Source organism: Drosophila obscura, unplaced genomic scaffold (assembly GCF_018151105.1).
Source record: "Drosophila obscura isolate BZ-5 IFL unplaced genomic scaffold, ASM1815110v1 contig_84, whole genome shotgun sequence".
In the NCBI taxonomy this organism is placed as follows: domain Eukaryota; kingdom Metazoa; phylum Arthropoda; class Insecta; order Diptera; family Drosophilidae; genus Drosophila; species Drosophila obscura.
In genome coordinates this window covers 1,285,795-1,313,346 of record NW_024542877.1, presented here as the reverse complement: position 1 = coordinate 1,313,346, position 27,552 = coordinate 1,285,795, and the positions used below count along the sequence as shown (strand labels likewise).

Sequence of the window (27,552 nt, the reverse complement as noted above, 5' to 3'; positions counted from 1 at the left end):
ATCCATCTATCGGATATGATAAGTTGATTCACTTTTAAAGAAGGATTTAAGTGGAAACAAAACCCGTCGCAAACAGAAAACTCTCTGGGCAGCATCATACATTGTGCATATGTACATATGTATGTGTGTACACATACAACCCCTTGTTGGGCAGGGTATCCACGTGCTCGGTGCTCTCGTGCAAAGAGATGCAAAAACCAGCTAAATCAAATATGTGGATAATTGAAAATGAAACACAGTGCAATCCCATTTGCATGTGCGTCTGAGTGAGTGGCTGAGTGAGTGTTTGAGTGGGTGTGAGTGAGTTTATTCACAGGGGACTAATCAAGCGATTCACGCTCAGGAGGAGCAGGAGCAGGAGCAGGTAGCTTACATAACAGCTATTCCCCAGATTAGCCCACACTTTGTCTCTCTCCACTCTCAATTTTTCTCTCTCTCTCTCTCTACTCGTGTATGGGTCACTCAGTGAATGAATGAATGAATGGATGAATGGATGGGATGGGTGTGTAAATCGAGTTAATTAATTATTCATTACGCCCCGTAATTCGTGTTCGTATTCGGTATTCAGTCTCTAAGTATTCGAAAGTGTCTCTTATGGGGCTGTGGGTTGCCTGAAAAATGTTATGCATGGATGGAGCCAGCCCTTTGGAATGTTTGTCACGATTTGAATGATTTGAATGAACTACTCGTACGATTATGTAGCTGCATTCATTGTATTCAATTGCATATGTAGTTTTAATCAACACGCCGCGGCAGCCACTTGAAAGCTGATTTTTCGCTGATTGCACAAATGTCCCCATAAGTGAGAGGACACAGCACAACCCGCTCCTGATCGCAGGGCATCTCACTTTGCCGTCTGCCATTTAAAGGAATCAATCAAGCCATCAATAATGGTCCAATAAGAGTCCCTCTGGCCAGCACAAATGATTGATTCGAGTGTATTCACTACTCACTGTGCGCCCCATCAGGGACGGAGGATTGTGGCCTGTGGTCTGGTCTGGTCTGCCGCATAGTTTGAGAGCCACATTAACCCCAAACGATAGCTGCATGCTGCCCCTGCATCACATTTGAGCACCGGGTGGCTCTCATCATCATAGTTGAACGCTCCTCCAGCAATTGCTTACATTCTGGCCTCCACTGTCCTTTGTCTAGGCTACATGATGCGGTACGAGTGGGTAACCGTTAGTGGGGGGGAATGGACAAATGATTTTTTTCGAGACACTTCTTGGGGTTCGTTCAGACGAGTGTTTATCGTACTGTGTGCGGTATGCATATACATACACAAACCCACACTCGTACATACATATGTGTATCTGATAAGTTGAAAAGTGCTACTCCAAACGGAGAGGAAGAGTGCGAGTCGAGAGTCCAGAGTCCAGAGTCCAGAGTCAAGAGGGATACCCAAGGAGAAGCCTTCACTCTTCACCTCTTACCGATGACACCATCGACCGACCGACCGACTGTGTGTGGTGCCTGCTGTCGATAAGCCGATAAAATGCGAACAAGAAAAAATTTCAAATGGAATCCCCGTACCTTGCTGTGGTTTTTGGATACACTTTTTGGGAATATATCAAAGGGAAACTACTGATATTGGTTGGAATTATCGATTGTATTTTTTTTCCCAATCCGGAATCAACGATTGTGGCCGTTCGCTTATGGGAAATTTGTACAGCGAATGGCACTCGTACAATAATACAGAGGGGACTCTGCGTGAAGGGTATAATTCGTGTCGTGTCATGGGAGATGGGAGAAAGTCCTCTGGCTGGGTCCTCTGCTCCTCTGGCCATGTAGTAGAGTGCTGGACGAAGCTCGATTGAACGTTCAAGTGGGAAAATGTTCACGAAGCGTAAAGGATTCTGTGCGGTACATGGAATGCCATCCCTTCCCCATCAGCCCAAATATGCATACCCAACTTTCGCACACACCCCCACTCCCCACACACCACTCTGCCTCCATTCCTTATGCTGCAACCCCAGCTCTCCACACCTCACCCCACTCTCCCCACTATCTCTCTGTTTCTTTCCTGGAATCCTCTCCACGTAATTGCATCAAAATAAAAGAAAAAGACGAAAATTGTTCATCGCCTGACACTGATCTGACTTTAGGCCCCAGCCGCCATTTCATCCTCCATTTCAATGGGGGTGGAGGCGGAGGCTGAGGCGGCGGTTCTCCATGGCAAACAAGGTTAAGGCCAAATTGGATTGATAACACCTTCGATTATGGCTAAGAAGAGTTAATTGGCCCCTAGGCGAGGTTCGACAGCAACTCCAGGAGGGCGGGCGAAACGAAGGAGGAGAAGTGCATTAAGAAATCCACCAAAAAGGTGCGGCAAGAGCAACAACTGCAGGCCAACATTCCGTCTGGCTTTGGTTCGAACAAAAACCAAGCAAAAACCCACGCAAAAGCCGCGGCTTGGCCCAGACAGAGACGCAGGCCCGACAGCCCCACGCACTCGAATATATTTAATTAAATTTCCATATCTACAGCCATTTGTTGCAACAAAATGATTGCACTCGTCGTCTCTCAGTCTTCCACTCAATCTCCGCTTCTTCGCCTGTCTCTCACCTGAGAAACCTTCGATTAAATCGGCTCAAATCTCCGCGAATTAGTTTAGTTCCATCTCCGTGTGAGAAGCATCATAATTATGCAAATTGTTCGCAATGGGATGGATATCTTTTGTTCAGATCGCCATCCTGCTGCTCTCTGATATAAATCAAATTATTTTCAATGCATTTTTCAATGATTATTTTTGTAATATTAATAGCTTAGTATTAATCCTCTCTATCTCTGCTCTTGCACTGTTTCTGCCCTTTTTGGGTACTTGCCAAAATCCATCAATCATGCAACAGCTGCAGCAAGAGCGGAAAGAGCGGAACGACGACTAGTCAGAAGCCGCAAGACCTCAGCTTCCTGAACGACTCGACGCCCATCTATGTGACGTCCTTCACCAGCAACCAGATCACCTGCTGCAGCTCCACCATGACAACGGCCACGGCGGGCGGCCCCATTTCCGCCCCAATGCTGGCACCCACCACAGCCACCTGCACAATGCCGACGCCCGCCGTCGAGCAGCAGTCGGCCAGCCAGGGGGCCTCCGCGCTGGTGAGTGCCGCTGTGGCAGCGGCCACTGCCGCCGATCGCAATGCCAACAGCACCACCGCAGCGGCCCTCAAGCAGCAGAGGCAGAAGCAGCTGCCCAACTCTGCGGCCGCGATTACGGCCGGCAGCTCGACGAGCAGCGCCACCGGACAGATCTACCAGGCCAGCCAGGCCCAGCAACAGCAGCTGCAGCAGCTCCAGCAGCAGTTGGCGGCGGCCGCCGCCGCGGGGAAGCCCCTTCAGGCCAAGTCCCTGCTCGCGAGCAGCCTGCAGCATCTGGCCGAGGAGGTGGACAACGAGGATCTCGATGACGACGACGATGATGTGGACGGGGCCAACTATTGCGGCATCACCTACATCTCGTACAACAACAAGCACGCCCAGCTGCCCACGACGACGCTGCCGGCCAGCACGACGCTGCCGGCGGCGGCGGCCACACTGGCCACCACGGCGGCGATCCACCAGCAGCGGAATCAGCAGCAGACCCACGCCCAGACCCACAACCGACCGGCCCCGCTGCAGCTGTGCGCCAACGATGTGCAGTTCGTGGATGCCGGCACCTCGACATCGCCCCTGCTGGCCGCCAATAGCATTGTGACGGCAGCGGATATCGCTCTGCCGCCCAGCGGTAGCGGCCATTTGCATGGCACAACGACGCCCAAGACCGAGTACTCGACGGCAATATCCAGCGGCCAGCTGCAGCAGGCCTTTGCCGAGCTGCAGTTGCATCACACCACCAATAACAACACCTCACAGCAGCAGCAGCAGCAGCAGCAGCAGCAGCAGCAGCCACTGACACAGACTCATTTCCATCAGCAACATTTAGTTTTAAGCAACAACAATAATAGCAATAATTCGAACGCATCCAGCGGCATAACGACAGCAGCAGCAGCAGCGGCCACAGCAGCGGCGACAGCAGCGGCGACAGCAGCAACAGCGGCAGCCACAACGGCATCCTTGATGAAGAATTGTGATCTACTGATAGCCAACAATCTGTATCCACCGAGACGAGAGGTGAATTTTCCCAATGCAATGCCATTTTTCGTTGGATTTTCATTTGTGAATTTGATTTGAGCTTCGGTCTCTGATTTGTCTTTGTTTTTAATATGCATATAAATATTTATAGTTAATTAATAATTTAACAATAACATCGGGGGGCGGGGGGTAAAAGCGTTTCTTTGATTTGCGTTTGATTTGATTTGACTTTAATTTGGCTGTGCCACACAGCCCCAATGCCACATCACATTTTGCATTCGTCTGGGGAGCTGTCACACTTTGTAATTGGTTTGCTCTCGAATTCGGTTTTTCGTTTTTCGGTTTGTCTTTTGTGGGTCTGTTGTGGCGGGGGAGTGGGGGTGGTGGCATCGACAGTTGCCACAAGAATATGCATAACTTGCACCCCAGTTGACAGTTGATATCCCGTTCAACTTTCTTTCATTACTGTGCTGTTGCTTTTTTCTCTTACTCCCTCCCTTCCTTTTTGACTTTTACCTATTTTTTTTTTTATATTTATCTTGTGGGATGTATTGGCAGCGCGACGCTGCAACTCATTTGCCATTGGGGGCACACAAGCATGCGAAATTGATTTCTGTTTTAATTCGTTTTTCTTGTATTTTTCATGCAATTTTCTCCTCAACTTTACTCATTTCTGTTGCATTTCAAATATTTACTAAGTAATTGCATTCTCTTTTTGTTTGAACAGTTACTAGATGACGTCATTGTGCATCAATCCAGCGACGTCCATGCATACAAAACAAATGTAGCGACAGCGACAGCCAACAGCAGCAACAATCGATCCCAGCAGCAGCATCAGCAGCAGCAGCAGCAGCAATTGCTGAGTGCCGCCTACGAGCTGCAGCAGCAGCAGCAACAACAACTCTTGCAACAGCAACAGCAACTGCAACAAAGTCCCACAAGTAGCATATCAATAGGAAGAACAGAACTTTTATTGGGTGATCAGAGTCTGCGGCAGGACTCCAGCAGGTGAGTGCAATTACAGTTCCACGACCACTGTGCTTTTCCCTATGCGCTGAAAAGTGTAGCCTAAGCGGCAGGCGCAGCCCCGTCACAATTACTGTACAACTGTTCGGGGACTTTACAGTGGCGGGGTGGCAAGTGGATGAGATTCAATGATCCGAACAGAAGCTGGGGCGTCTTAAAGGAGTCTGATGTGACTGAGAATTATGGGAATGAAGAAGCCAGAGGAGACATGGGGGAGCAGTGGTCCTGCACCTGTATCTGTGTATCTTTACCGCAAGTGCAAAACGCTTTCATAAATTGTTTTAAGGAGGCGCTTACTGCCAGGGTTACCATAGCATTTGGCGGTTATTTCCGTTTTGTTTGCAGATTCATTTATTCAAATATGAATGAATGCGAATGGTGTACGAGCATGTGAATGTGGGAGAGTGTGGGAGAGTGTTTGTATTTTATGAAGCATTTATTACCGCTCTGTTTGCCTGCTGGTCCCCTGCTGCTCCTGTTATGTTCTGTTCAATGGCCCTCACATCCTCTAGGTCTGGCTCTGGCTCTGGTTCTCGTTCTGACTCTCCTTTTGGTCTTCTCCTATTCTGGTGTCCTGCGTCTGGTTTTGGCTAGCCTGGAATTTTGCACGCTGCGGAAATACCCGGCAGCATGGCAGCAGCATGTGGGTTGCTCAGCATGGCTGAGTGGGTGGGTGTGGGTGTGGGTGTGGTATGGCTGTATGGGTGTATACTCACGGTTGTTTTTATTACTGCTTATTTATTCACTCGCTTCGCTCTGTTCGCTGGGTTTTCCACCTGGCTGGCTCAGGAGAGTGTGCCCAGAGGCCACTGTCCGCAGTCCACAGTCCACAGTCCACAGCCCACAGCTCAAAGAGGTTATGGCTCCTGGGCCTGGGTCTCGGTCTGCTCCTCTTCATCCACATCCTTGTGCCGCGTTTCGCGTTCTGCCTCTGGCCATCGCTGACATTTTTCACACATATTTCCCAGACTCGCTCGCTCGCTCTCTCTCTCGCTCTCTCTCTCGCGCTCTCTCTCTCGCTTGCTTGTGGCAGGTGCGTCCTTCGTGGCATCGGAAATGAACCTCGGAACATCATTTATCAGCTAGAAATATAGAATATATAGAAAACAAAGAGAGCGAGAGAGAGAGAGCGAGGGAGTAGGCACAGCTCCATTTTAGCTTAATTTTTTCATGCCTCTCGCTGAGGTAGCGACCCACTGTAGGATTTTAGTGCTCGTGCAAACTTTTAGCGGTCAGTGTGTGCGGCTGGGCCTGCAGCCGCAAGTCCATCAATGACGGGCTGCTGTCTCGTGTCCGTCTCTCGCTGTTCGAGTAACAATTTGAAAATCTGCTGACTAATCAGTTGCACACAGAATGACAGCCAGCGAATGATGTTACCCCGTCGATGATGATGATGATGATGATGACGATGATGATGTTGACACTTGATATGGCTTTGTTAGTGTGCCATTATCCACAAGTTGTTGGCTGCGCTGCTCATTTGGGCCTTGGGGCTGTACACTGCTCCACCTGTCGAAACTGTTGTTGTTGTCTGTGGCACAGCCTACGCTTACCCTCCCCACTCGCCCCTTGCTGCAACATGCGTGCCACAGCTCTGGGGGCACTCATCACGAACAATTGACATTGACAGCGGATGACATTCTCTATCTCTCTCTCTCTCTGTCTGTGTCTCTGTTTCGGGATTTGTGCAGTCCCAGAAGTTGCAACAAATGAGAAAGTCGATTGAATTTCATGGCCCCCTCCCCACCCCACACAGGCTGCAGCAGCAGTAGCAGTAGCCACCATTGGTTTTCAAACTGGAAATGTTCAACGTTTTTTTGCTGATAAAACTGTGGCCCTGGCCTTCCTGTCAAACGGCTGAGCTGATGTCACGCGATGCACTGCATCGACGTATCTTTCGTGTGGATAACGATTGACGATGGCACTGGCCGTCACCCCCTACTGCCAGTATGACATGTCTGCCGGTCAATGGGATTCCTTGAAATCGAGAAAAAGAGAGCCATTCTCATCCGTAGCCCGTGTTCCAGCTACGTCCCATGATGCCAACGACACTGTTTCGCTTTACAAATTAACCAGCGACTAAGCGAATGGACACACATTTGCCAAGACCTTTAGAAGAATAAGAAGTGTAGCATTCATACCAGTGGAGGATCCTTTATAAAATGATGTCTGGTTCTGGGCCCACAGGCCATTAGTGCCACACAAACGGCGGCTCTCAAACTGTGGACTCGGGGAGCAATCATTGACAATTCTTGCCAATCGTTTGGCATGCCAGCCATGTAGCCCCGCTTCTGTAGCTCTGACTGTGCGTTCTCTACGACCACGTCCATGTCCACGGCCCGATTGGTACGCGAGGCACGCGCAGGCGCAGCATTTCTGTTGGTTTTTTGTTGAGGTTCTGTTAAGGTAGGACTTGGACTTGGTGTCTTGGGGCAGATTAGAGAAGAGGCGAGAAGGGAGCGGTGTTTGGCAAAGGCAGAGCCCAAGAATCAGAATCAGAAGTAGAAGCCGATACAGAGACGGAGACACAGAGACAATGGATGGATGGGATGGCCAGGTCAGTGTTTCCCATGCGGCCATGAGAAATCAATTAAAGGTGCCGCTGCTTCGACATCCTAAGCCCTTTTTCTTCTCCTTCTCCGTCTTCTCTCCCTCTCTCTCCCCTCTCCCCTCCCTCACCCTCCCTCTCTATTTCTCTCTCTCTCTCTCTCTCTCTGTGTCTCTCTCTGTTTATAATCTGGCTAGCCAAAAATGTAATTAAATCATTAATTTCCTGTCGTTAGGAGCCACAGAGTTGCCAGAGCACAACTATTAACGAAAAGTAGTAGACACATGGCCAAAAGGCCCGCTCTCCCTCTCTTAGTCTCTCACTCTCCCACAGATGAGTGGTCTCTGGAGCAGAAAAGAGAGTGGGCGCGAGAGGCAGCGAACGGTGGAACAGTGTGCGTGTGGGTGAGACAGAGACAGAACCAGCAGACAAGCCGAGGGCAGAGGACCTGCAAGTTATTTTGAAAGCACAAAACTAAGGAAAAAACAACAACAGGCAAAAGGGTGACATATCGACTGCAAAAATACCCATTACATGGATTTATTTAATGCACTTTGGGGAAAAATACGAAATATTTTAGTTACCAATGTTCTTTTTACAACAGAAGTTTATACATTATATTTCGAAACTGTTTGAACTGATCATAAAAACGCATTGGTTTCGTTCTGCCTCATAGTTTGTTATGTTTGCTGGGGCAGAGGTAAAATCAAATGTTGGAAAAATATAAAATTAAATCATATTTGCTTTGCCACACACACACGCACACACAAAGTCACATGGATATACTTGTGCATAAGAGTGTGTGAGTGTGTGGGTGTAACTTGAGATAAATCCGTTGTAATAATGCTGAGCAACTCTGGGACTGTGGAACGGAGCGGACGGCCCCCCTCCTTCATAGAGAATGGTTAAAGGGGAATAGTTGGGGCAGGGGACAAGAGGCAAACGACGACCCAAATGATGCCCCACAGGCTCTGGCAGACACACAAACAGAGACAGAGCTCAAGTGAGCCTCAACTCAAGTGTATGTGTGTGTGTGTGTGTGTGCCTCAATGTTGTTTGTATCTTGTATCTTTGGAGGATGCTTCTCCGTGCTTTGGGTCTCTTCTCCACCTTATTTCCGTTCACTCGCTCTCTCACTCACTATCTCTCTCTCGTACACAATGAGAGCTTACCTTTGTGTGGGCTTTGTTTTGCTTTTGCCTCTCTCTCTCGCACTCGCACTCGCTCTGTTCTCTATTTCATCTGTGCTCTTTGCTCTGCCTTTTGCCACAGGTATGGTGATGGATCCTCCTCTGTGCATTGAAGAATATGAAGTGAGAAGGGAAAGAACAAAAGACAAGGGGATAAGGCTGCAAAAGAACAACGGTATTCAAAAAGGGACCCCCAATGAAATGTCAGAGGAGCAACAGGAGCCGAGCGGAGGACACGATACCTGTAGCTTTTGTTATGATCTCTGATGACCTGCAATCCAGGTCTAGGAATTCTACCTGATTCACTCCCACGAAACGATCTCTCTCTCTCTCTTCGTTTGTTCCTGCCAGAGCTGTCATCTGTAATCTGCTCGTATCGCGAGAGCATTCTCTTTGGACTATCTCACCTTTGCGTAAATGCACCCTGGAATGGAGCTGCGCGCGTCATTCAACCAGCCCCAGAGTAGCTGTCTCAGCCTCAGCCTCTGTCGCAGTCGCAGCTTCTCTTCTGCTGCCTTTGGGGCACGTCTTGGCTGTGCAGGCAATGGCCGGGGCTGTGGCTGGGGCTGGGGCTCGGACAGGGCCAGGGACAGGGGGCATATACATCGCTGGCTGTTGAGTCACGTCACGAATCCACACACACACCTCGAGGCAGGGGCCCAGCCTTTTGTTCTTTTTGTATGCCACAATAGGCTTAACCAGATACCTGTACATCTGTGCTTTTATGTACATACATATGTATGTTTGTATGTATGTATGTATGTATGTATGTATGTATGTATGTATGGGGATGCCTGTACACAAGTGTGTGTATATTTGTACCTGCTGCTCGCTCAATTGCCTTTACCTAAGTTCTGCCACTGCTGCATCGGCAGCATCGTGTTGAACTGCACCCTGGTCTTGGGATACCCTTTCCAGAGAGAGGAAAACACGACCCTGAAAACCAGAGAAAACTCATTAGATACGGTTCCAGATCGATCCTTCCTTCCTTCCTTCCTCGATCGACGTATCGTTGGCAGCTGCTAAAATATGTTATAAAATATAGCTAAATGATTTTTCACACCATTTGTTGTCCTGGGCACAACATTCTTTGATACATAGTACGAATTCCAAATAGTTTAGCCACAACTCAAGTTATCTTTTGAGCTCGTTCGTTGGTACATGACCATGAATCATCTCTGTACTTCAACTGCGCATAGCAGCCCAAAATTGATTGTTCGTTCTTTTTTCTACTTACTTCCACATATTTCCTTTTATTCTTGCTGGATATTTCACTTTGTATATTTTCTGAATTAATTTGGAATTTTCTGCTTTACAAGTTAACATATCCCAGATCCCTAGAGTATCCGAAAGTCGTGGTTCATTCTCCCGCTAGAGTTATTCTCTATATTTCGACAAATTCTGCTTTGGCTTTGTCTTCTCCTATTCTTTTCTGCCTGGCAGTTGTTGCTTTTGGCATTGCTATTTCTATTCCTACATTCCCTTTCCTTTGCTGCCTCCTCATTCCTTTCCTTCCTTCGGCTGTTTGCACACACACACACACACACATTGAATGAGCATATTCGCAATTTGCTCAGCTCTCACATAAATATGTATGTATTTACGTACATATATCCTTGAGCGCGCTGCACTTGCGCTGCTTGGCCGCACGACAGGTAAAACGGAGAGAGAGAGAGAGAGGGCGAAGTCCCAAAGCGCTCTCCAAACATACAACAAACACACGTCATGCTCTGCCGCTCGCTCTCGCTTGCGCTCCCTCTGGCCATGCCATCCATGCACTCACTATCACCTATCCCTATCCCACTCTTGTTTGCTCTCTGTGCCCGCTCTCTTTTGGCCTGAACGACGACGACAACAACAACAGCAGCAGCAGCAGCGGCAACGGACTGGCGGCGGTGTTTTTGCTGTTTTTATTTTCCAGCTCGGCTTTCAGTGTTTTTTTTTATTTTTGTGTTCAGTCTTGGCTGAGACTTTGTTCGTGTGTGGAGGGTAAAAACGCGTGCTACCATACCCAAGTGCAACCACAATTACTGTAACAGCAACAGCAACAGAAAATAACAACAACAGAAATAACAGTAATGTGGCGACAAATAGTGGAATATTGAACATGCAACTGCAATTTGCCGTTAGAGAGCGGTACGATCGATACGACCCCCTCTCTCTCTCTCTTTGATTGCAGCAGCAGCAGCAGCAGCAGCCGAAGCAACAACAACAACAGTTAGAACTCATTAAATTGCAATTAAAAGAGAGCAAGAGGAAGAGAACTGTGTATGAAGAAGAGGAAGCGGCAGCGTTAGTTAGGGCACGGCACAAACAAAAACAAACAAGAAATTGCTTGCTGCTCTCAGCGTTGCCAGATCAAATGCAGATGTAATTCTGCTGCAAAAGTGGAAGAAAACAAGTGTGTTCGTGTTTGGTTGTGTGTGTGGTGTGTGTGATAATGTGTGTTCATGTGGACATGCAACGGGAAACAACTGTAATGGCTACACTGAAAAAAAAGTGGACAGGCATTAGATGCCAAATTCATGTGCATAAAAGATCGAAGAAACCATTTCAAAATCATTTCAAAAATATCTACTGAGATTCACACACAAATCCATCAATTCAGTTATACTAGTACATACCATATTCAAGAATAATTAATGATTCTTCGTTTACATCAAATGTGTTGCGATGTACATAAATTCTTAAAATCATAAAATTCCATTGAAATGGTAAATTAAACATAGAATATTCCATTGTTATGTGAATGTCAAGATTGCTTTGTGCTGTTATTTTCAAAGTCAATTTCCTTACGTGAGTGCATAATTGAATAATTAATAGACAGACACTTAAAACCATAATTTCATTCTAAAGAGATGTGAGGAAAATGTGACATCAAAACGTTTGGGAAAATGTTTAGAAAGATGATTTTGTTACGGTGCATTGTTGCAGTTGTGGCATGGTCGCTGTTGCTGTTGCTGTTGCTGTGGCTACTACTGTGGCACACAAATTTCCATTCGAAAGTGTTTATTTTGTTTTTCTGTTTTTTTTTTTCAAATCATAAAATGCCCAAAGTCCGAAAGAGAGAGAGAGAGGCAGAGATCGAATTCGCTTGGCAGTTGCCATGGGCGCAGGCGTCATGTGCCGAGCCGACTTTCGTTGCTGTTGTTGTTGGTTTTTTTGTTGCCTAATAAATTTATTATTAAATTTTATAATTGTTTTTGTTTTGTGCATTCGCGTGCGTGTGTCTGAAGGCAGAAATGTGTGAACCCAAAAGAAGAAGCCCAAAAAAAAGCTTTAAAAGTTTATAAAAATAAAAAGACTGAAAGAGCGACAGAGCGACAGAGAAAGAGAGCTAAATAGCGAAAGAGATTAAATAGAGTGCCTGAGGAGAAGCAAAGGATTACGGAAATGCGCATCCTAAAGCAATGGTGAGTGTTGGATAGTGCTGGAAAGTCATTCCATTGGAATGTGAATTATCCAGAAGAAAGTTATGTAGTACGACTCCAGTACAATCTGTACAGGGCGAGCCGGGAGTGAATGGTTTTGTGGATACTTAAAATACGATGATACATACGATGACTGCATATCTCGTTTATATTTTTCTATTTCTCTATAACTTTGTCCAAACAATATACCAAACTTTATGTATCCATAGAATGTGGACGCTTAGGGGAGCTTTGCCACCCTCCTCCTCTTCCCCCACAGACACCATAATATAATCGTATTTCGTATGCAAAAAATGACACAATTCGTGGTCACAGGCACAGCTCCAGGCCGAGCCCCAGCCCTAGCCCCAGCCCTAGCCCAAAGTGTAGTCATACATAATTCAGTCGAAAAGTATCTGCACGAAAATAACGATTTCCTATAATCTATACGAAACAATGCGATACGATCCCCATAATTACATAATCGCTTTCGTGCACATTTATTGGCGAAATTGCAAAAGAGTGATATATAGAGAGGGCGAGAGAGAGAGAGAGAGGAGGGGGGAAAAGACTCTTCTACTTGCTACAACAACTTACATTTTTCCACTGGTCAGAGTTTCTCACCTGGCAACAGGTGAGGAGGAGAACCCCCAGATAACACTACCTATACCACCACCTGGCATTTACCGCCACCCCACTCCCCTCCCCTCCCCTGGGAGACTGGCGAAGAAAAGGCGCCAAGGGAAAAGTCTTGGCATTCCTTTGTGGTTAGAGGAAAAGCAGAGTGTGGATGTGGATTGGAATGGAATAAAAGATGGTGTTGACCAGAGACCACAACGGCAAAATCTGCAAAATTGCAAGCTGCCGCTACCCACCCTTCTCCACCCACCACAACAATAATTCAAGCAGTTTGTGCTGCTAAATTGAATGTGAAAGGTGAAAACCTAAGAGACCATGATAGATGTACAAAAAGAATGGGATAACTGGGATGGGATGGGACTAAGAACTAAGAATAGAATGGGGTTCGTGGGAGCCCAGAAATACATATGTCAGAGGCGATAGATATTTACGTAGATATGCAGATATAATTCGACCACTGGTAAATGAAAATGCCACGCCAGATGGTTCCAGACAGGAACAAAGAGACAAATGTAAAAACATTCCTACACCAAAGGAAGAATTAAGTGGCACGAACAAATCGTGTAAAATAAAAGTACGAATAACTTTCAACTTCACCCATATAATACCAATATAAACATATGCATAAAGTTTTCCATGATACTACCACTATACCCATTTACAACACAATCCATGGAACAACCGACAGCAGGCAAGCGGCAAACCGGCAATCAATTAAGTTGCATTTCAATTTCGAAATGGGAAAAACGAATTCAACTGTACTTGGAACGCCCCCACATTATCCCCAGCCCAGGGAACGTCCAAGGACCAACACGACCACGACCACGACCCTGTTACAGCTTTCGGGATACCCCTCCTATGGGATTTATTTTGGAAATTACTCAGCATTTGCACTTTGATAATGATGAATCTCCAAATGTAATAAGATAAGGGAGCCATATCCCTACAATTCCTGATGCATTTGCCGTGGCAAGTGATTCAAATGTGTCTTTTCGCTTATGGGAAATTTTTACAGCGCATCATTGGAATAGAATGGAATGGAACAGCAGCTGGTGCGGGTAGTAGGAGGAAGTACTCTGAGGAGTATTGAAAACCAAGTCCTAAGTGTAATGAATATTCCAGGTGCGTTTCGTAGGATGAATGAATGAATGGGTGAATGGGTGGAACCCATGGTGGGTGGGCGGTTGCCTGGTTACTGTTGTGAGTGCATTCACGATGGTGGTGCACACCCTGCAGACCAGACGCCCTCCTCGCCCCTATTACTGCTCTGTTCTTGGTTCACCCTTTGTGTTTAGCTTTTAATTAATTCTCAAGAAATTTTCCCAGCCGCTGGCTCCAGCTCCCCCCCCCAACGGTTTGCTTCACTTCAGCTTGAGGTTGAGTTTCCCAGGGAAAACTTTACCCATTGCTACGCACACACACACACACACACAAACACACACAAACACACAGATGCTCCTGGCATTCTCCTGCCTGCCATTTGGCATTGGGGAGAGAATCCACAGAGAGAGAGAGAGAGGAGAAGAGATTCGAGTGCGAGTGCAATTGAGCGGCAATTAAAGATGCAATTGCTAATTGCAAAATTATCCCAAAGTGGGCGGGCGGGTGTATGATGATGCTGCACTCTCGTGAATCCCGATAACTGTGTGGCAGTGTGGCAGTGCGGCAAGAGGGGCACATTATATTGGCTTGGCTTTCGGTTTTCATGGCAATTACTCCCGAGTAACAAGAATGGGTATGGGCCAAAGGGGTCTTCAGGTAATCCCCCCAATTCGATTGTAATGAATAATTCAATTGGAAATCCAATAAAGGGAAGAGTCGTACTCCCCTCTATCTCTGTCTCTCTCTGGATTTTCTCTGATTTTCTTTTGCTTTTTTCTGGCTTTCATGGATGGGTTTATCCATCCCACCGCCATCCATAATCAGCCTTAAAGTCAATTTCTGTTGGTTTTCTTTGGGTTCTACCTGCTGCTGCTCCCAAAAGGGAGAAATGAATCAGATTTTCCAATTCCACGTCCCTTTTGAAGTTGCATTACTGGACATGCTCATCGCCATTGTGGCACCAGTGGCAGTCATTCCACAATTAGCTTGAAATCGAATTTTGTTTTGTTCTTCTGTGTTCTGTTCTTTCCGTCACACCCACAAATTCTGGTCTACCTGCTGCTGCTGCTTCATCGGGAGTGGGGAGTGGCAGAGTGCACTCCCAGATGCGAGATACCCGAGCGAGGGAGCGAGAGTGACTCATATGCTCATGCCAGCACCACCACCACCACCACCAATGCTCGTTGCCACAATGAGAACAACTTCCGTCTGTGGCAGGGGCCAGGGAACAGCAAATAGGCCTCTTCCGGTACACACCCTCCAGTCCACGGACTGCTATCAGGTGCACTGCAAGTGTGGCAGCCACTTGTTGCAGTTGCAAGCTCTCAAGCATGAACTCTGCCACAACAAAAAACGTTGATCATCATTCGAATGAAGGGGGCGCCGCCTCCACCAAGGGATTGTGTCTGGGTGTGGGTGAAAGCGGGATGGCTTATCAGTATCTGTCCCTGTCCCAGTCCCCCAGTCCCTGCCACGACTCATGCCTCCTCTTCTCTGCTCTGCTCTCTCTCCGCTGGATGGCCACAAACAATTAACTTGTCGCATGTTGCTGTCATGCCACAACGGGGCAGCGGCAACAATGCAGAATGTGTGTCGCTGTTCTGGTCATTTGCTGATATGACAAGAGACATATGCAATCACACAGATACACAGATACAGATACACAAAAACAAGGACAGAGAGAGAGAGAGTGGAACACACAGATACAGCGATGGAAATGCAAAATACATTTAATGGCTTCCCCGCGTATCCGTGTGTCCTGCATTTATCTCTTATTTATATCTGTCCGTCCAGCTGTCCCTATGCCACTGCCTCCATCTACTTTTCTATCTGCACTGACCATGCACTGCACGAAAAAAAAGTGCCTGAAAGCACAAGTAAATTCAATTTGAACTGCTTTCCAGGATCCTCAGCTACGATCACAGTGCACGCTCCCTTGGGCGGACAGAGGGCTGTATGTCTGCCCATTCCAACATTCCACAGGTAGAAACCAGGCTGCCATTTGCTTATGGGAAATTTGTACAGCAGTTCTTTCGACGAAACAGAGCTTTATTCAATCCCCTTCTTGAGTGGCAACTGTGGAAGGATGCCACTCGAATTGTGGCAGCTTCCTTGTTGCTATAGATCCAGAAAGTGGCTTCTTTGTTTGCTTCAGTGTAACAATGGAATGGACTCTTCCCTTTCGCACCCTTTTCCGGCTGCCCTGTGGCTCCACCGTCCCTCCTTCCGTGGCTGTTGTGTGTGTGCCTAATGCCAGAGCCATCATCGATGTGAAAGCCTTTCGGGTCGTGTCGGATAGGGTAGGGTCTGGTCGGGTCGGGTCGGGTCTGGGCATTGCCCACTTCACTTCACGACTGACAGCTTTGGCAATTGTTGTGCTTTTGCCGTGTGCCGTACCCATGCTCTTTGCTCTCCGGCCTGGCCTGGCCTGCCCATCCCAATGGGTTATTGATGATCCCCGGGCCAGCGGGATTAGTGTGGGACGCGAGGAGACTGTACGAGACTGCCTGTGACTGTGACTGTGCCTGTGCCACAGATATCCCGTACAGCCGGGCCACGTATTTGTCCATTAGCCGGACATCAATCATGATAATTGCCCGCTGCTGCTGCTGCCTGGTCTGACTGGTCTGCCTCGTCTGCCTCGTCTGTGAGATTTGCTCTTGCGTTTGCATTTGCTGAGGTGATTGTCAGCCAGCTGCCGGCTACCAAACTACATAATTGAAATGTCCACAGAAATGAGCATCAGCCGACCCAGCCCGTGCCCGAGCCCGTGCCCGTCCCCTCCCATTCATTAATTCAAATGAACAACTAACTCGGATTCATCCGATTGCATCAACCGAATGCTGGAGCACCAGCACAGCTTCCAGCACCAAATATTGGACTCCCCCACTGCCAATTCAGTTGTGGATGCCGTGGCTGCTGCTCTACTTCCGATTTATCGATATTTTCTTTTCATATTTTTCATCTACATCTTCTTGGGCTTCGTTTTCTTTCCCTTTCCCTTGCCTGTGCTTCTGGCTGCTTTTTGTTTGTGTTGCTGCAAGTTGCTGTTGTTGCAAGCCTTTGCAGCAGGGTCTGTTCTTGATGTCAGAGCCAAAGGCATTTTAATTCGTTTATGGTTCCCGCTTACCCCTCTCACACTCCTGCACACTCTCTCTCTTTCTCTCTCTCTCACCATCTCTCTTTCTAACGCCTTGCCCGTCGGCTGCTGCTGTTACGCAAATTTAATTGTCTCGCTGGATGCCCCATGCCTCACGGCCCATGCCCCAAGCCCCAGGCCTCCTGCATTCCGCCAGAAATCGGTTTTTAATGCATTGTCCCCCGCCCTTCGATTGAATGGCAATGTGCGGATGCCATTCTATAAATAGAATTCAGAAAATGGAGCACTTGGATGGTGGTGGGGGTGACTGGAAGAGGACATTCTCCTACTGGACAGAGCATGTCGTCGGAGGCGGTGATGAAGATGGAGCTGGAGACGTCTCTCTCTCTCTCTCTGTCTCTCTCGTCTGTGAATGAAGTTCATCGAGGGGGCAGTGCGTGGTCGGAATCAGTACTATGTGGGTGGTGGTGGGGGGTGTCACTGCTGCACTTGTCAGGATATTCCAGAACCAGCTGCTGGAATTGCTTTTGTCGTGCTGCTGGGTGGCAGGCACAGCCACTGGCACAGGCACTGGCCACACCATCAAATTCACTTTGTCAATTAGCCCTCAGGTTCGCTGCTCCGCTTTAGAAAACCCCATAATCCAAAAGTCGAACAAATTAAGGCGCAAATTGCCTTGCCACGAAAATGAAAAGCAGTCACAGACGTTGGCTAAAGGAGAGGGGTTGGCGGTGTGGGGGCATGCTATGATAAAGGGGAAAGTGTGAGGGTGAAAGAAAAAAAAAAAAAGTTAAAAGTTTGACAAAAGCTGTGGCGGGGGGGGGGGGGAGGGGTCCAAACCCCTTTTCATAATTGAAAACTTTTTGAAATAATAAAGGACCTCCACCCCCCTGGAACAGCTATCACCCCTGCCCCTGACTGCCAAGCACAGTGCAGCTCAAACTGTGGCCCTGTGTTTGAGAGCCTGTCGAATGGGGCAGGGAGGGGGATGGGATAGAGATGGGATCCTATGGGACTTGGCTGGACGCCATCCGATGAATCGAGAAGCAAAAAAATCGTAACTTTTGACGAGACTGTATCCCCCGCGCTGTGCTTTGATTTCCATTTCCTTGACTAATGCAATTCCCTTTGCTCATTTCCATGAATTCCCTTGAATAGGAATCGCCGGCGCTCCGGCTCAAGCATAGTTGTCCTGGACGGTGATGATCTGAAGCCATGTCTCCCGGATGATTACATAAGTGGACAGCATCATCACTTGCAACAGCAACAGCTACAGCTACAGCAGCAGCTGCAGCAGCAGCATCCGCAGCATCCACAGCATCCACAGCATCCGCTGCAGCAGCACTATCGCACGCATTCGAGCGACATAAGAGAGATTGACCAGGAAATGCTGACCATGCTGTCCGTGAATCAAGATAACGGTTAGTATTAATACTCTATATAATTTAATTTTTGTATCTACATTTGTGTATCTCTCTCTCTCTCTCTCGCTCTCACTTAATGCAGGACCACATCGTGAGATGGCCGTCGATTGTCCGGACACGTTCATAGCACGCAACAAGACGCCACCCAGATATCCGCCACCCCGTCCACCGCAGGTAAGCAACAAAAGAAAAAGCCACCCAACAAAGACCTAAAACCACACACCCAGCCAGCCACCCACCAAACACTAACAACAGCACCACCACTTAACACCACCAAGCAACTGTCGAGAATAACCCAAAATAAATAATGCAAAGGTAGAAACCAAACCCCCACAGACCCCGCAGTAGAACGAACCCCAGACCCCCACCCACCCAAAAGAGAAATTAATAAATTAATAACTTGTACAAAAATAACCTATAAATAACAACAACCAATCGCTGCTACATTCCACACACACTCATCATTCACATTCACATTTCATGCATATTCTCTTTTCAAAAACCAAAAACCTGCACCATCATCCACCAACATGCACCACTAAAACCATGCACACACACACACGCACACCTCACACACACAGAAACACAAAACCAACAAGAAAACCAACAAGAACACCAATTCCAACAACACCAACACCACCAATACCAATTCCAACACCAACACCAACTCCACCAACAACATATCGACATTCCATAACGATGATCATGCTAACAAATTGTTAATTGTTGCATATCATTCTTCACATCAACATGAACAACAACAACAACAACAACAACAACAAAAACATGAACACCATCATCATCAACACACAACAACAACAACAACAATTGTTGCAACCATCGATGACGATGTTGCCACACAAAATCTGTACAATCAAAAACAACAAAATAAATTGGAACAAATCGAAAACTATGAAAATTGTCTACAATCGGAACAACAACAACCACATCAACAACAGCAGCAGACAACAGTGGCAACAGCAGCAGCAACAACAACCACCGCCACAACCACAGCTACACAAGTGGCAGAGCAGCAGACGCCATGCAACAATAAGTTGCAACAACAGGCAACGATCAACAGCAACAGCAATAGTGGCAGCAATAGTGGCAGCGGCAGCGGCAGCAACAACATGACAGATGATTATCTCTGTGTGGTGGATGGCGGCCACTATCGCAGTCAGGACTCCGGCTCACCCACGTCGACAGGCACCTTCGACGAGGTGCTGAGCAAGCATACCCTGGACTCCTTTGGCAGCATTGCCTACCGCCACTTGCACCAGCACCAGCAGCAGCAACAAGCGACGAGCAACGGCAACAGCAGCGGCAGCGGAAGTGGAAATGGAACGACTGCCACGCCCAACAAGGGGCAGCCGCAGCCTGTGGATGATCAGACCTTGGCCAGCAGCAATACGTGCCACACCACAAGCAACAGCAACAGCAATTCGCTGAACAGCAGCAACAGCTCCATGCACACCAGCAACAGCAGCAGCAGCCACATTGCCAGTGGCGCCTCCTCCTCGCTAACGAACCCCACCAGCATCAGTAACAGTAACAGCAACAGCAACAGCAGCAGCAGGGGCAGCAACGGCAGCAGCTCGACCGTGCCCGATGACCTAAGCCTTGCCCCGCCCGGCTATGAGCCAGTGGTCGCACTGCTGCCAACCCTGCCACCGATGGCCAAGCACAGGGAGCTGCCTGTCGATGTGCCCGACAGCTTCATCGAGATTGTGAAGACGCCGCCGCGATATCCGCCACCGGCACATCTCTCCTCACGCGGATCGCTGCTCTCCAATGGCAGCGCCTCCACGGCCCAGACCACGCTCTCCCCGCTGCCTTCTGCCACTGTTGCCACTGTGGGGGCTGCCGCTGCCGCTGCCACTGCCACTGCAACTGCTGCTGGCGGTGGGAGTGGCATAGGCATAGGCGGCGATGCGAAGCGGGTGTCCGATGAGGTATACCACATTGTATTTGTACTTTGAATTGAATCTTTCTACATAGAGCTTGGTCCCCAGCTCTGTCTTTTCTCTCCTTGTCTTTCTCCCTAACTTTATCGCTCTCTCTCTCTACATCTCTCTGTATCTGTATCTGTGTCCTCCTGTTTCCCTGTGTCCCCCTCTTGTTCTCTACAAACTCTCTCTGTCTCGTAGTTTCTCTTTGATTTATGTACATAAGTGTGTGGCATATTGTGTGTCCCTGTTCCTGATGTTACTTTGAACCACGATTTATCCAGTGATCCAGGGACCCCTGCCAGAACAGGAGCATTTAATTTTAAATCGATTATTAAAATATATCGACTGTATATCGAAGCAAGTATTTTTTAGCAGTGGAAAAGCAGCAGCCTACAGATAATACCCAGCTTTTGTTCGTTTGACTAATTAGCGTGGCCCCACCATCCCCCCACCCACCAGCAGCAGCAGCCAGCACGCTTAAAGCAGGTCGGACATTGTTCCACAGTTGACCCCGAGGCGGCATGTGGCATGCGGCACACACCACCCCACAGCCCAAGCAACCCCCTGCGAAATCGGTTGGCCTAATTCATGGAATTAGAGCCGCAGCACTGGCCTCGTTAGCAGTGGCCTAATCCAAACATAACCAGAAGAGGACCACCCCGCACCACCCCACCACCCTACTTCAGCCACCCTTTCACGCCCAGTGGGGTGCTGGTTGGGGCACGGGGCACGGCACCCGCTGTGCCGCCTGTTCCCGCTGCTTATTTCATCATTTGCAGCTCTCTCTCTTCCACTCTTCCTCTTGGTCTCCCGCTCTCCACTGAGCACTCTTTGAGCTCTTTCAGGCGATGAAAAATAAATGCCATTTATATGAAATTGCTCTCGATTAATTTTCCAATGGCTGCAGAACAAAAGCGGAACAGAGACAGCGACAGAGACAGAAAGAGAGAGAGAAAATAACGCTTTTCCTTTCAGTTTTGCTGTATCTGTAGCTGTATCTGTGACGCTGGTATGTTGCTTTTGCTGTCCTTCCCCCTTTTCAAATCTCTTTTTTTATTCTTGGCTTTGGCAGAACGGCAGAACGGCACAGCTGACAGTCGAACAGACAGACAGACAGACAGGATAGATAGACGGACAATGCACTGAATGAAAGGAATCAAGAGAGTAATTGCATTTATTTTCCGAGTGTACTTCATCTACTCCCCGAGTCGAGTCACTCTAAGCTCCAGCCTTCAAGCTCTCGCAGCAAATGACACCCACAAAACTTCAAGTACAATGAGGGGAGGTAGCTTAGATTATCTCTCGATGCTGCTGCCCAGCCATGGTTCCCATGTCCGCTACACGATATGCCCCCAAGTGGTTCCAGGATGGTCAAAGGACACCCACACAACGTTCAGGCAGAGCCCAACAGCAGCAGCATCTTAGATATCCGCTAAAGGACCAGCCAAGCGATGGTTCCCATGGCACGAAAGGATTATGCCGAGAAATGTTCAAGGCTCTGCTGCCTTTAAGGTTTTCATAATTTATTTTTGTTAATTTAAATGCCACTTGTAGCACAGTTCCATTAGCAGAACATTCGCATTCGCCAATGATGCTCGTTTCACTGGATATCCTTTCGGGAACTTCACATGCCGAGTCGTTACCTACGGACAAGAAGCGTCTGCTGCCTCAGAATAGACTCGTCATGCACACGACATGTATTTTGTTTTTGGGAATTATCTTTTAAACGTGCCCTATAGGATCTAAAGATATACCCAGGCATCTAGATTGACTTTGTGGAAGCATCCAAATGCATCCACTTAGCCAGGGGCTCCCAAGGGGACATAGCCCGGGAAGGGTTGTTTGTTTCCCCATGTCTCTGCAGTCTGTCATCCATCTTGCAGGGGGGACGGGGCCTTGCACCTAACACAGAACACACAAAATCCATTAAAAAAGGCTAATTCTGAAAATCATCAGTCACACACAAACACACACAGAAACATGCGCACACACACACACACACAAAACTGAAACACACATCATATACACACATGTGGATAATGAACTGTAATCAGGAAATCAGAAAAAGCTGATGTGAAAAATTGCGTTTTTCCACAGCTCAATGGCAATGCCAAGCCTGTGCCACCGCCCCGGGATCATCTGCGGGTGGAGAAGGACGGCCGGCTGGTCAACTGTTCGCCCGCCCCCCAATTGCCGGATCGTCGGGCAGCGGGCAATGGCAACGGCAGCAGTGGCAGCCACAGTCAGCAGCACCATCCGCAGCAGTTGCACCACCATCAGCAGCAGCAACAGATCGCTCAGATTGTGGAGCCCACGCTGGAGCAGCTGGACAGCATCAAGAAGTATCAGGTGAGTTTAGCGCTAATGTTCCATAAGCGGATGAGCGGATCAAATTTTGAAGAAATTTGTGGTGGCGCCTGGGGGATAGGCTATGGAAATTTTCAGCTGCTTAAGACACTCTGCCAATGAATGTCAAACTGTCAACATTAACCGTTTGAAATGAAGGGGGAATAAGTTAAAGTGGTTTTTTTCCTATAAATTTATTCATTAAATTAAATTATTAAATATCTACGTACCCCCCAAATGAAGTCTGCTGTGAGTAGGCTGCAAAGGAGATACATATGTATAATAATCCTAATCAGTCTCGAAGTTGGATTCAGTGACTCACCTTTTTGCTTTCTGCTCTCCACACTGGCAATGTTCTTCGTGGATTTGCTGTGTGGGTCTGGGTACCTGGTGATCTGCTGATAATGTTTTGTGCTCCACTGTATCTACTGTACCTCCGCAGGCAGGTTAGCCGTTCCATTTAGCATTTGTGTAGCTCTCTGCTTTGTGGCACCGTGGGCCACAAAGTTTGCTGTCTCGTTGACATGCATAACATGTAGCCATGTGGCCCGTTCCCTTTCCACCGCCAACTACTCACCGTTCTTCCCTCCCCCCTCAGGCACGCCCAGCCCTTGTCAACAGAACAAACGTTTTTTATTTATTTTTTTTGTGTGTGTTTGGGGCAACACTTCCGGTTCGTTTGCTGTTTTACTCTTCTTTTGTTTGTTCTTTGTTCTCCAGTTCTGTGGACATTGACCACAAGTGCAGTGGCTCTCGAACTTTAAGCTGTACTTAAACAGAAAGAAGAATGGTGTGGGGGAGGGGGAGCGTTGGGCAGCGGACAGTGGACAGCGGGAGTTTTGATTTTGCGCGACCCCTGGACCCCTGGACCCCCATTGCATTTAACCAGTAAAACTATTATAAAAACTTTAACCGCGCCACAACACAATACCATCAAGGGGGCGGGACGGTGGCAAGGTGCGGCGGCGTGGCCAGGTATGCTGGATTTTAATGGCGGCGAGGGCAGCGGAACGGGTGTTGGCAGAAGGGCGTAACTGTTTATGCGGAACTACGGCTTAAAGGCGGGCGGAAGGGGGTCGTGAAAAAAGAAAAGTTGCTCAACAACTTTTTCCTCTGGGAAGAGCAGTGGGTGGAGCGTGTGTCCAGCAGGGGGAAGGATGTGTGTATGTGTTCATGAGAGGAGTGTGGGTGGAGGGTGAGGGTATGGGTTCGGGTTCTGCTGTTGTCCAAAGCGTAGGAAAAAGGAAAATTATAATGCTGTTAAAAAGTAAAACATTTTGCATTCATTTGGCTGCCTGCAAGGCATGTGGGCGGTGCTGCAGGGTGGTGCTGGGTGGTGTCCCAACCCCCACCCAGAGGGTGGCAAAAAGTTGTTTAATGCAATGATTAATTATGCAACTTTTTAATCGAATTGTTTCATTCCGCCTGCGGACATCTCTCTGAAAAATTGCACCCTCTCACGTTTTGCCCCCTTATTTGGCGCGTATGCGTAGGCGTGGCAGCGCAAAAGATAAATGCATGTAATTAATTGAAAACTGAAAAGCAAATCATGGGGAAAACATTTTTCCAGCATCCATGCAACACACATACATACATATGTATGTGTGCGAGTGAGAGAGGAGAGTGTGCTGAAGGAGTTAGAGGACATTGGATGGATGACACATACATATTGGCTGTGTTTGGGTATTATTACGAAGAGAGTATGAAGCGAATACTTTATGAAAAAGAATGAAGAATTCATGCAAAAAATTGTATATTAAATTGCATTAAACTTACGTTAATTTCCTTCAAGAGATGGATGCTTAATTGCGAAATACTAGCTCTGCTGAGGAGAACAAAATCTCGGCAGTTTTTGTCTACTCTCTAAAATCTCTGAAAATTGAGCATCAAAAAGAAGCATCTAAAATACTTATTGATAATATTTATTGATAATTATCAGTATCAATGATTCGCGTTTTTTTGGTTGCAATTGAATGCTAGTTGTAATGGATGTTCAGTGTAATAAGCCCTTCTTTTGGGCCTCCCCTCCACTCCTTAGGTCATGGTAATTATCAATGCATATTTGTGGAATTTATCAGGGCAAGCATTCTTATCGGCTCTCTGTTATCGCTATCGACTCTGTCTGCCATCGTAAATAGGAGCACACATACATAGTAAATACATGTACGTATGTACGTAGATACGCGCACCTCCGAAGCGATTTTGTTTGTCATTTTTCACCTGTTTGCTTTTGATTTTATTTGTTTGCTTTTGTTGAAAGGCGACTTTTGTTGCTACTGTTCATGCACCCTCGCCCCTCGCCACCCGCCCACGCCATGACTTTTCCCCTTCTCCGTCTCCCGATGTTGCGTGTCAAAAGTACGAAAATTAGTTAAACATTTCATTTAATGCGCATTTTGTGGCGAGCGAACTGTAAGCAAAAAACTGACCCACCCACACGCAGATACCTTCCCAGACACGGGTGGGCACAACACACACCACACACACACAGACACACAGATACAGATGCAGCCTAAAGCAGAATGCGTTTTAAGCCGGCTTACACCTCTCCAACTGTCGTTCCTCCGGCTCCCTCCTCGCTTCGCTTACGCTCTCACACGCCGATGGATGGCTGGTTGAACTCTCGGCTCTTCCCCTCACTTGCTCTTTTACACACCTGCTCAGCGGTGCTCTCCTCCTGCTGCTGCTGCTGCTGCTCTGTCCCTCTCTCTCTCTCTCTCTCTGGCCGCCAGCACGCTCGCTCCCAAGTACTGTATAAACGAAGCAGCTGCTGCTTTGCACAAAAAATCAATACCATTTGAATATTCATGAATCCCTGTGAGTGCGCCTTTGAGTGTGTAAAAGATCATTGAAACGCTAAAATATACCCAAAGCTTTGGCTACATAGCAGCAATGAAAAGGAAAGCCCCTTACGCGAAGCTCAATGAAGGGGGGAAATACTAGCAAAAGTATTTGTATAGCGACAAAATTAAAAAGTTTATTAAAGCTTTAAGCGATATTCTCTCCCCCCAGCCCCAAAGGAAGGAAGTACTAAGAGGATTTATGTTAGATACATATATGAATAGTTCCTGAAGGCCTATGCTGCTCCAGCATGAAGTGAATGTCATTCGAGTGCTGTGGTGTGCTGTGCTGCTTGGTACGTGCTCTCTTGGTACGGGCAATGTGAATGTTGCCTCGTTTCGACAGTGCTTAAAACTGAAGCTCTGCCTGCTGCCGCTTTGTCGCTTCCGTCGCGACGGTGCTCTGCTGCTGTCGGTGGTGCTGTCGCCCGGCTGTCGCTCTGCTGCCGTGTGTGGCGCTCGTTTGTTATGATTTCACAGTCGCGATTTTAGGTGTTCGGCGATCGGCCGCAGAAAATATATTCTGGTTTTTTTTTGTTTTGTTTTCGTTTTTGCCCCTCCCTCATTTCCAACATCATTGCGGGCCAAGTGCGTTACCCAAAAAGTAAAATTCGAAACAAATTAAGTCGCGATAAGATAAAGATTCATAAATATCTTTTGAAGGACAGTGTGCCTCTATAAATTGGGAACTACAAATTGTGTTGCCTTTTGATTGATCAAGGATTTCATTATCTTCGGGGTCACCGTTTGAAAGCCACTGTGCTGGACAGTTTGTTATTTTTTTGGGATTTTTTTGTTTTTGTTTTATTTTTGTGTGGCGCAATTCGTGTGCTTTTTTGCAATTCGAGCAGTGCAAACAAGGCGTGGCTTGATAGCCCATAAAAGCCAAAAATTTCTTACTTTTGCCAAAGCACGTACCACACACCACAGCAAAGGCACTCCAAAAAAACTCCAAAAAAAACCAAGAAAAACACACAAAAAGACAAAAAAACCGACAGCAATTCAACAACGGTTTATGCGCCAAAAGGAGGCAAAACAAGGCGTGGCAATGGCAGTTGCAGCCATAACGGAACGATGCTCGCGTAACCAAAGCCAACGGGTATGGCAATGGGAATGCAGGAGGAGGCAGGAGGCAGGAAGCACATGCATACTCGTAAAAAATCACTCGACAAAAGTTGAGAAAACAATTTTCGAAAACCAACAAACCAACAAATAAAAAACCGAAAAAACGAAAGTGCAATCAAGGATGATAACGGTGAATTAACAGTGTGGCCAGGTGCAAAAAGCTGTCGAGCCAACAGGACAGGACACAAAAGTGTGACCAAATAAAAATAAAAAAGGAAAAACACAAATTGTGAGACAAAGTGTGATAAAATAAGAGAATACTCGAAATGTACAGGAAGATTGTGTGGTTTTATAAATAAAATAACCTAAGAATAAAAAAGGAAAAAAATAAAGGCCAGAATTTGGTTGAATTATGACCAAAGCCAGCAGCCAGAAGCCAGAAATTCGGAATTGAATATTTATTCTCTCTATTAAATTGCATTGATTTTGTGTAGATCGTATTTTAAGAGAACAGAAACCGAAACAGAACAGAACCGTCTTGGACTTTGCTCTGACGCACGACTTTTGTATAGTCCAGAGTCCAGAACAAAGAGCAGCCACAAATTATAATATCCGAGTGAATGATAAACAGTTGAGGTGAACTCTTTATTTTTGTCTGTATTTTTTACCTTTTTTTTTCGCCCCCCCCAGCCCCCCATTCCCTTTGTGTGTGCTTTTCTGTTATTGTTATTCCGAATGGAAATGCAGCGTCAACGGCGGCTGCTCATTTCCCAAGCCAGGCACGTCGCCAGCAGCAGCTAAAACAACAACAACAACAGCACCAACAATGGGAAGGAAAGG

The 27,552-nt window shown here is 47.3% G+C and overlaps 1 protein-coding gene across 3 annotated transcripts in view; it reads left to right on the top strand.

The window, feature by feature from the left end:
- Window positions 1-27,552, top strand: part of LOC111068965 — a 59,839-nt gene that overhangs the window by 23,830 nt on the left and 8,457 nt on the right. The window contains exons 5-11 of one of the 3 annotated variants that reach the window (XM_041595824.1): window positions 2,860-4,113; window positions 4,802-5,082; window positions 18,247-18,509; window positions 18,595-18,686; window positions 19,478-20,031; window positions 20,083-20,464; window positions 22,559-22,810. In XM_041595824.1, coding sequence (XP_041451758.1) covers window positions 2,860-4,113; window positions 4,802-5,082; window positions 18,247-18,509; window positions 18,595-18,686; window positions 19,478-20,031; window positions 20,083-20,464; window positions 22,559-22,810 — 3,078 coding nt within the window. Of the gene's footprint in view, window positions 1-2,859; window positions 4,114-4,801; window positions 5,083-12,170; window positions 12,252-18,246; window positions 18,510-18,594; window positions 18,687-19,477; window positions 20,032-20,082; window positions 20,465-22,558; window positions 22,811-27,552 lie in introns of those variants that run through there. The other 2 variants (XM_022358791.2, XM_022358792.2) reach the window with 2 other exon arrangements.